At 42.1% G+C, this 10,650-nt stretch overlaps 2 protein-coding genes across 2 annotated transcripts; one reads left to right on the plus strand and one right to left on the minus strand.

Annotated features, from left to right (window-relative positions):
- The first annotated feature begins 3,899 nt into the window (after nt 1-3,899).
- On the plus strand, nt 3,900-4,400 carry LOC138911635 (nuclear transcription factor Y subunit beta-like). Its single transcript, XM_070211016.1, has one exon. The coding sequence runs from the start codon at nt 3,900-3,902 to the stop codon at nt 4,398-4,400; it is 501 nt and encodes a 166-aa protein (XP_070067117.1).
- Nucleotides 4,401-4,593: 193 nt separating this feature from the next.
- Nucleotides 4,594-5,096, minus strand: LOC116650057 (uncharacterized). The gene is made up of 2 exons (XM_032433409.2): nt 4,861-5,096; nt 4,594-4,806 (listed from the first exon to the last, which is right to left on the minus strand). The coding sequence occupies exons 1-2, from the start codon at nt 5,094-5,096 to the stop codon at nt 4,689-4,691; spliced, it is 354 nt and encodes a 117-aa protein (XP_032289300.1). The 3' UTR covers nt 4,594-4,688.
- Between the last annotated feature and the right edge of the window lie 5,554 nt (nt 5,097-10,650).

The following is a 10,650-nucleotide window of genomic DNA, read 5'->3' on the forward strand; positions in this document are numbered from 1 at the left end:
TCTAAAACGAAGCGACGCAAAGCAGCATCGACCAGCTTTGCTGAAGGCAGGCTGGCGACTAACTTCGTGTCGTTTAGTCTTTGGAGAACGAACAACCAGTCGGCAGGCATGCCGTACAAAGCCTCAAAGGCCAGATGAAAGGCCAGACTAGAAATTTAGCGTCGCATTCAAATGTATGGACGTTACTCATCTTAGTGTTTATATTGTCTTTGGTCAAACCCATCAAACAAGGCACTCACGCGACACAAAACATGCGAATAAGCTGCAAGTGGTGCTTAATTTCAGGGCGACTAGTGTATCAAAGGCATAAATACACAGTTAATTAAACTACCCACTTACGCATCACAACATTTTCGAATAAACTAGTACATGCGGTGCTAAATTTCAGGGGGACTTGGGCACCTAAGGCAGAAATAAACAAATAAGAGGTTCTAGTCGGGAGCTCCCGACTAGGGAATACCCTGAACCCTCTTATTCCAACACCAAATAAATTAAAGAAAAGTTCCCTTGGCAGGGTTCGAACTCGCAAATGACCGCATTACTTGCTGTCGACTCTACTCAACAGCCATAAAAGCAAAAAGCAAACAAAAATATTTTCCCCGTTAGGGCTCGAACTCGCGACAGACTGCACCACTTGCTATGCCTCTACTCAGCAGCCACACCAAGAATTAAGTACTTATGATAAAACAAGTAAGAGGTTCTAGCCGGGAGCTCCCGACTAGGGGATACCCTGAACCCTCTTCTTCCAACACCATATGCATATATATATTCCATTTTATAAGCAACATATCATGTTTCGTGACTCCAGCTCTTATTATTTACCAAAATTGCCCAAAAAATAGTATATTGATATCGATTTTTATCGATTGCTTGGAAACGGAGTAAGTTATCGATTATCAGAAACAAACTCGATCTGCGTAGGCACTAGGAGCACCTACATATACATACGGACGGACGGGCGGACGGACAGACAGACGGACATGGCTAGATCGAGTCGGCTATTGATGCTGATCAAGAATATATACACTTTATAGGGTCGGAGATGCTTCCTTCTGCCTGTTACGTACATTTGGTTTTTGCACAAATACAATATACCCTTATACCCATTTTTAATGGGTTCAGGGTATACAAATTAATAAACTACCCACTTACGCGACAAAACATATTGCGACCATTATGTATGTTTAAATCAGTGCGACTTACAGATGAAAATAACACCATTGTTCGAATATCGCTCATTTTTACAAAAACAAAAAAAAGGAAATTATTTGTTTTACCATGGCACAATACACATTTTTAAAATAAAATGAATAACGAATACATTACAAATAAAATCCAATCAACAGATGAAACACACGTTCCACCATGGCGACATTCATCTTTCACAAGATTCGTATATTTGTTAAAACAACAATTGAATGGGAACATTTTAATATGTGAACTAATCAAACACAAATTAAACACCTTAAATACACAAAACTAAAGGCAAACACTCAAAAATAGATTAAATATTAACAAATTAAGTCAGAGTTTGGAAAGGTAGGAAATCAACAAATAATAAACGTCGAATATTGGGAGAGTAAATAGACCTATTCCATATACCAGAAGTAAGCAAAACATTAGTTCTAGGATTTAAGGGTACTACCGAAAATTTATCAGGGACTTCTCTAAGATAACAAAAGAAGACACATCAGTTGAAAAAAAGGCTGTAATTATTAGCGAATAATTCTTATCGGCATTTGAAACTAGTAAAAACCTGCTTTGCAAGAATATCCTTAGAATTACCATTTTATTCAAAAACATTCACTCTTACTACAGACGCTAGAAACGGATCGGAGGAGGTTGTAGCCGACAGTAATTGTAAACGTGAACAATCAAGTTAGCGAAGCAAACAATAATAACAAATTCTGTTCTTACAACAAATAAACCAATTAACAAATATAACCTTCAACTAATATTCCGAGTGAGCAACACATCCCAAATTAAACTTCAAACCCTTTTAAAAACAAAATTAGAAGAACCATTTTAAAGACCCACTTCGATATTTTGTCTATAACATCCCAAATACTAAAAAAATTCTTAAGCCTAACAGAACATACGCAGTTACCGCCCCAACAAAATTTCCAACGTTATAGAAAAAACTATCAAGCCCACATTCCTTACAAAATGCGGTATTTGTCTAAGACTAATATATGACAGAGAGCCTCAGAAGTTAATTTACCTAGAAACAGAAAATCCAGCAATACCGATGCAAATCATACACATCGATTTATATACTATCAACGTCAAGATCAATCTTATTATCAATGAATTTTCTAAGTTTGCGAGACATTAGAAACGCATGACACCATCTGTTGGCACAGATTCGCGATTGCGTTACAAAATGAAAACATGAAGTGCAGTGTAAGTTAGGTTTAGGGCGGAGCGAGATTGCAATAAAGCTGTATCCCTCGCTTTCGAGCGAATTCGCCCCGCTTCGCTGCCTTAGCGTAATGTAGGCTTAAATTCAGTTGTCGAATCATATCAAAGGGATATTCACTAAAGCGCATATCAATCTTTAAAGGCCACAACAATTTTTAATTTGTTTAATTATATAAACTAATATAATTTTTCATGGCGCCCCCTGGTGAACACTTTTTAAAGATAATTGAGTGAACACTTTTAAAAGATAGTTGTGTGTAATTAACAAACTCAAGTGGTTTAATTGGAGATTGGTTGAAATTGAAAATAAAAATAAATTCGCGGCAGCCGGAAATATTTAAAATAATAATAAATCTGTCCTGCTGTCATCTTTGGAGAATATTAAAGAAAGTAGCTTCCAAAGTGGAACGTCCTGAGCAGCAGATACTGTGCTAAAAATTGAAATCCCAACTCTACTGGTTTGATTGAGCTAATGAAAACAGCGCTTTCAATTTTTGGATCATATGTGAAGAAGTTGGGCAAAATTAAAATTTGCATGCACTAACTAATCGCTTTGGAGATTCCTATATATAATATGTGTATTTTATGTGAGAATTAGTGCTTTTGAGCGAATGATAAATAGTGTCAACAATTAATTGTCACTACCATTTCATTTCGCTAAGCTTTGTCGTTCTCCCCTTCTTGCGATCACTCGCAACCATGTAAATTATACAGTTATCCGAGGCCAAGCACTTGTATATAAGTGCAGTATACGCATACATATACACGTATAAGGCAAGCCAGCTGCAGTCCGTTGATTTGTTTTTGTACACATTTTTCGTTGTCGCGTTTCGGTCAAGAGACACTCGCTCCCCTACGCTTTTCTTGATCAAGCATATCAGTTTCTGAATTCGTTTGGCAAATTGGCTTTTAACTTAAATTAATAAATATTAACTGGAATTTAGAGTTATATATGGCTACCAAGGAATGTTTTTAGGATTAAAAAAAGAAACACAATATGTCTGTTAAAATTGATGCCGTCTTAAAGCACTCTATAAGAAACTAGAGTGGCTGATAGGCAACAAAAGCGTACTTTCTGTAGAATGCAAAATCACGATCTACAAGCAGATGATTGCGCCGATATGGAGATATGCTTTGCCGATCTGGGGTGCCATGATCTCCGACACACAGTTGCGCCGAATAGAATCTACTCAAAACTGGATTCTAAAGAATCCACCTCCTGGTGGATCATGAATAAAGATATACGAGATACTTACGACATAGGCACAGTGGATGAAGTATTCCAAACCACGAGCAAAAGATTCGCCAACTCACTTGCCATTCATCCTAATGCCAATGCTCGTAAGCTAATCGCAAGCCCGTATGCCCCAATTCGTCTTGATCGGTAAAGGTATAGTCTGCAACTACAACATATTCGTCCTCTACAGCAATTAGAATAGCAATCGCAAGAACAACAACAGCTGCCAACTCTGTTACGCATGGAGCTTGAAGAAGAAGAAGTAAACTCGCTAAGAATGCAACAGCAGCAGCAACAACAGACCCCACAACAACAGCCAGCCAGATTCAGCGAAATGAGGATAAATTCGCTAAGAAGGCACTACAGAGAGGGACGAATTACGCTCGAAGATCTAAAACTTGCTAGTAGGGAACAGCCATTGGTGATACAGCAATTGGTACTGCCTCGCGAGCTGGCTATTCAAATATACCAGCAGCAACAGCAACAACAGCAGCAGCAACAGTGGCAACAGCAGCAGCAACAGTGGCAACAGCAGCAGCAACAGTGGCAACAGCAGCAGCAACAGCAACAACAGCAGCAGCAACAGCAACAACAGCAGCAGCAACTACAGCTTGAAGGACATCAGCATCAGCCAACTCAGTCGCCTGACGTCGTAATAGTGCTAGATACAGCACAGCAGCAACCAGAACAACAACTAGAACGACCACTCTCGCAACCCCAGCAAGCCAACTTACAACAGTAACGGCTAACTGAGGACGAGCAGCAGCTTGAGCAGCGACTAGAACTACTCAGGCGGCAACTAGAGCGAAAGATGGATGAGGCTTCTTATAACGAGCCATCTCAGCACCAGCAACCTCCAGAGCAGCAGCAACACAATCAGGAACACCACTCAATAGCCCCATCTGAAATTAAAACAAAGATTAATACACTCTACCTAGTTTGTGCAATTAAAACTATTTCTTATACTCCACAGAGCGTACAATAAAGCCTACACAGCCTTGCAGACAGCGCCACAAATCCCTCTTGGCACCTAAGCCAGCTCCAGGATGCACATCAGGCCCACTAGCAGCCCCTCCAGGAGCAACTTGATACGTGGGAGGTAGTCGAGGCACTCAGCAGCCACAATACGCAGCCAACAGTCATGGCGGCTAAAAAGCTAAGAAGTGGTTCAATAAGCTATATTGAGCCTAAACGACGCTTACCTGCAGCTCCTGACAACCAGGAACAGCGGCAACTCATCACTCCACTCGGCAAAAGCCACTTTGCGGGACCAGCTCAACACAACTGCTGGTCCCCAAAGCGCCAGAAGCTCGTACAAAAACAGCAACAACGGCAATAATGCCTGCGCAGAACATGGCTGGGTACACGGCAGCTGCAAATGCCCCACAGGCTGGGAATATGGCTCCTGCTCTCCTGCATTAGCATGCAAACACGCCATAAGCTTGAGTGGGCACCTCCAGGAAACTACAGTGAATCCTCGATGAATGGCAGACACCTCCAAATTGCCAGAAGGCGCCCGTGGCAGCGGCTTCAGCGTCGATGGTTCAATTGCGGGCGGCAAACACACAGGAAAGCCTGGCAGTATAACATATTAATCCATGCGACCTGGAATAGATAAATAATAAGTTAATTTGCACCAATTAGAATAATAATGTTCAACAAATCCTTAAATACGCCCCTCTGGCAAACTTTGTTTACATTTTGAACTCATCTTGTATTAATTCAACAGTTGAGTATGTTATCTCAACTGTTCTGAATGCAATCGAAATCAGCCCTGATAACATTTACGAGGTATGTTAACAGCAGAAACAGTTGAGCAGTTGCTCAACTGTTCTGAACGCAACCAAAGACAGCCCTGATAATGTTAACATCGGCACCTTAATAACATAAATAGTACCGCCAGCTGCTAAATATTCAAATAAGCCGGCCAAGCATAAAATAAAGAAATGTTAAATGTAAAAATAATTGTTAAATATTTATTTATTGTAATTCGTCACAATTTTGTTCTGTGTTGTGATATGCATGTAATATTTTGGTAAAATGTTTCATACATGCCAGTAATTTGTCAGATAGTCCGTTTCACAATTAGACCTATTTCGTTCCAATTCTGTCTTATATATTGTATTGTGAACTAAACTATAAGCAATGAATAGACACTAAAATGCGACTGCTAGCTTAATCGTTAGTATTCGTCGTAGAGCACGCATGCGCAGCAATTTAAAAAAAGTCCGTTAAAAGCATAATGGGTAAATTAAACCTTGAGCCTATAGAGTTAGAATGTACATTAGAAGTGCTGGCCTCACATATATATACTGCGTTAATATATCAGACTCGAGTAGAAACTTTTGACCCAGATGATGAGTATAGTGCTGAGCTTGAAGAGCTTTGTATAACGACAAAGGCTCGTCTAGGGTCCGTTATTAAGACATTGAGTCCTGCAATGCCTATAGATATTCCCGTTGCGGCTCCACGCACACGCCTTCCGCATCTGCCACTTCCCAAATTTATTGGAAAATACTACGAGCTTAAGAATTTTATTAGTCTGCTCGAAACTCTTGCTTATAACAATCATGCGATCCCGAGCATAGAGAAATTCATTTATTTGATCTCATGTTTCTTAGGTGAAGCTCACGGAGGACAATTATTTAAAAGCATTGGACATGAATGTCTAATATTTAATGAAAATATTTCGGCTCTCTTTAACCTGCCAAAAATAACGCAGCCTTCTGCGGCATTATTGAGATCAATGATTCACACTGTCTCCGCCATCTATGGCGCGCTCCTGTCAATGGGTGATTACTTAAAGATTTCTAACGCGATTCTCATTCACCTCGTTATGAACAAAGTTGAGAGGATCAACTCGATTTTGCAATCATTCCACTATCGAGTGATTGTGGAACAGCCTTGAATCGTAGATATCAACACCTCTCTGCTGAGGAATCAGCCAAAGCTTCGACCGATGGCCCGAAGCCAGAGTCAAGGTCGTTTTCGTGTTCTGTGGCTAGTGGAAGAAACGATCAAGTGCCCCCAGAATGTTTATATTGCGATCCCGAAGTCCATTCGATATTGAATTGCTCAGCATATGCAGCGTAATCAGTACTGTAACAGTTTGAGTTCGCTAAGGCGGCTCCTTTATGCACCATTTGCCTTCGGAAGGACACACTGTTTCCAAATATGAGGCGAACAAGTGCAGAGTATGCAGTCCTTCTCATAAAACACTGTTGCATAGATACTCAGCCGTTTCTCGCACTCGATCGTTACGGCCACCCCTTGATTCCGCATAGGATCTACCATTGACTTCACATGCTATTCATGTGAATGTGTCTGATAGTGTAATCCTAGTTACAGCAGTCGTTAGCGCTAAAACGAGAAGTGTCGGGTTCGTTTTGGCTAGAGCTTTACTCGACTCTGGATCACAAATTAGTTTTGTAACAGGCGAGCTAGCACAACGATGACAGCTGTGTAGAGAATGTAGAGAGATTGTAGTATCGGCTTACATGGGATTGCTCAATACAATACTCAAGTAAGAAAGAAGATTCATACAGTGGTGAAGTCGCGGGTCAAGTGCAGTAAGTTTTCGTTCGATTTTTGGATTTTGAAGACCATTTCGGGTTACCAGCCTGATAATACGGTCAATGTCAGTGGTTAGATAATCCCTGCGAACCTGCAATTGGTTGATCCATATTTTCATAAGCCGCAGAAGATCGGCGTGCTCATCGCAGCTGAGACGTTCTTAGGCTTCTGTCTGTCGGTCAGATTAAACAAGGTCCGAATTGTCCGACTCTGCAAAAGACACTTGTCAGATTGTATCAGATTGTATCATGCTGTCAATCAAGAAGAGTCTTATACCTCGGTGGACCACAATTTTGGTCATTGGAAGAGTTGCCTTCAGCTAAAAAGGTCTGAACTGTTAAACAGCAGTTATGTAAGAGCCACTTTCAAGGTAATTTGGAAATACTGCCGTCAGGTCGATTTAAATCAGATCCCCATCAGCTTGGTAACTCCTTAGAGGCTGCTAAGCGTCGCTTGTCGTCTTTTTGTCGCTTGAAAGACGTTTGTCTTGAGATTCCGAGCTTAAGCGAATATACTTAGAATTCATAAAAGAATATTTAGCTTTAGTTCACGCGTCTGAAATAGATGGTCAGATTCCAAGTACTCCACACTACTTCCTTCCGCATCGGTGTGTTTTAAGTTTTCGAAGCGTCCTGTCGGACATCTTCGCGAATTGCGTTGGATGACCTTCTAATGGTTGGACCGACCATTCAAGAGAAGCTGTACTGGACTCTGCTTCGATTTCGGCTCTACAAATATGTCTGGACAGCTGATATCAAAAAGACGTACAGGCAGGTCATGGTGAACGAAGCAAATCGATATTTCCAGCTCGTAGTGTGGGGAAAGAACCTTAAGATTAAACATCGTAACTTACGGCACTGAGTCTGCTCCGTTCGTATTGCCAACAATACGATGTTTAACAAAGCTAAGTAAGATGAACGAGTCATCACACCCCAAAGCTGCTGACGTTATCAGGAACGACTTTTATGTCGATGATTCACTAACTGGTGCTGAATGTGTAGAGAACTTTCAGACAATTAAGTTTGCAGCACCGCAAATACTTAAAAACCCAGGTTGCAAACTAACCAAATTGTTTTCGAATTCTCCTGAGTTCTCCGCAACAAACGCAGCTAACGATAACGATCTCAGAGTCAGACACAACCAAAACACTTTGCGTGTTGTGGTGCGGAATAAAGATGCCTTTCAATTCAAGATTGGCTATTCATTCATGGGTCTTAGAGCGACAAAAGTAACATTCTTTCGTTGACAACGAGGCTCTTTGACCCGCTTGGCCTGTTAAGCCCTCTGATAATCAAGGCAAAAATCCTACTCCAAGAGCTCTGGTGCTGCCGACGCCTCAATAAGAGCGTCTGGAGCATGCGTATATATACGCAACCATACAGCAGAAGGTTGTCGTATTTCGTTCTTGACATCCAAATCAAAAGTAGCCACCCTCAAGATGAAGACTCTTTCCAAACTTGAGTTGTGCCCGGCTCATCTTCACGCAGATCTTTTTCATAGAGTGCGAAATATCATAAGATTAACCATTAAACACAAGGTTCTTTTGTCTGATTCTGAAGTCACGCATCATTTGATTTGGTCACATTCTTCGTCTTTGGTAACATTTGTGTCAAATCGATTGCCTGAAATCCAGGAATGGACAGAGAAAGCTGATTGGCACCACCTAAAAAGCAAAACCCAGCAAATATTGTATCAAGAGGCTGCGATGTCGGTGAATTACTTGCGTCGATGTGATTCGATGGGCCTTAATTTTTAAAGGAACCAAGAGAACTCTGGCCGGTTAACCAGCATGTGATGACAGATGAGATGCGCACTCTAGGGGTACGCAAAACAAACAAAACAGCCGTTGGACTAGCAGCTATGGTAGATCGACCAGATATCTTGGAAACTATGGATAGTTTCTTATCGCATTCAGGCTGCTGAGAGTGTTTGCTTATGTGTTCCGCTTTATTCAAAAATGTAAGAATCGTGAAGTACAATTTGAGAGTATCCCAACGGCGCTCGAAAGGAAAAAAGCTTTTGAGAAAATAGTTGAATTGAATAGTAGTCCATCGTGTTGAATTTAAAGATGGGTCATAGGGTGCAACGTCTTAATCCATTTATACATGTTTAATGGATCTTGGTGCTTCCTTTCGATGCTGCGAGTAGGACGACTTGTAAATTTTATATACCGCCAAGTTGCCGCTACTTTAAAAAAAGCTTGCGATTCACTAGTAGATACCTGCATTTAACGAATCGCATGCTGGCCTAAGAGCACTCGTGAGTCTTCTTCGTATGCGACTTTTTAATCAACACTCAAGAGGTCTGTCGTTAGAAAATGAGATTATGTATCTGTTATTTTAAATGCAATCCTTGTCTACTAACACAAATTATTAACAATTTACCAGCAGATCGACTTCGAGCGCTCCGCCCATCTGCTATCCGTGGCATTGATTTTTGTTGCCCAATTAGCACGACTTTTCGAATGCGTGGAAAGCATGCGTATATGTCGTACATAGCACTGTTTGTTTGCTTCACCCCCCAAGGAGGTTCACTTAGAACTAGTATCTGACTTATCCACTAATACATTTATAATGGCTTTTCAAAGGTTCGTCGGCCGTCGAGGAGTCCCACTGACCGTCCAATGCTATAACTCGAAGAACTTCGTAGGAGCAAGTCGCCAGTTCCTGGAATGCGAGCCCACATAGAGGAAGAGGCGGGCGCAATTCGTGAATTCGCATCAAAAAGCGGATGCGAACTTGCGTTCATACCGTCAAGAGCTCCGCATTTCGAGGGTCTGTTGGAGGCAGGTGTGAAGTCTGCAAAGCACCTACTCCTACGGACGGTAGGCAGCCTGTTGCTAACGGCCGAGTTGCTGCTGACGACTCTTGTCGCAGTGGCAGCCGTCGTCAATTCCAGGCCTCTGGGGGCAATAAGCGAGGATCCAACCGACGGCGAGGCTCTAACGACAAGCCACCTACTGGTGGCAGGTCCAGCAGAGGAGACCCCGGACCAGCAGGGTCTTACCTGCTTCAAAGATCAAAGGAGTATGTGCTCGGGCTCCATGTGCGGAGCAAGTGGCACCATCGCCTGCCAAACGTCGTCGTGGAAGAGCTGGTGGTCGTCGCCAAAGACAGTCTGCCGCCCCAGCAGTGGCTGATCGGCAGAGTGGCGGCAGTGCACGCAGGAGAGGACGGCATCCTTAAAGTGGCAGAGATTAGGATGGCTATTGGCGGAAATTTTTAAAGGCCAATCCAAGTGGGCTCTGCTACCCATGGAATGAAGCCCCCAATCGCTTCACGGTGACCGGTGCTGGCGCAGATCCACGCAGATCGGCGAAGCTTCCTAGATACAGCGGTATCGTCGTTTCATAAGAGCTGCGCTGCTATTTCGGTACCATTGACTGATGTCTTGAAGAAAGGAACCGATAAATTTGTGTT

This window comes from Drosophila virilis, unplaced genomic scaffold (assembly GCF_030788295.1).
Source record: "Drosophila virilis strain 15010-1051.87 unplaced genomic scaffold, Dvir_AGI_RSII-ME tig00001750, whole genome shotgun sequence".
NCBI classification, from domain to species: domain Eukaryota; kingdom Metazoa; phylum Arthropoda; class Insecta; order Diptera; family Drosophilidae; genus Drosophila; species Drosophila virilis.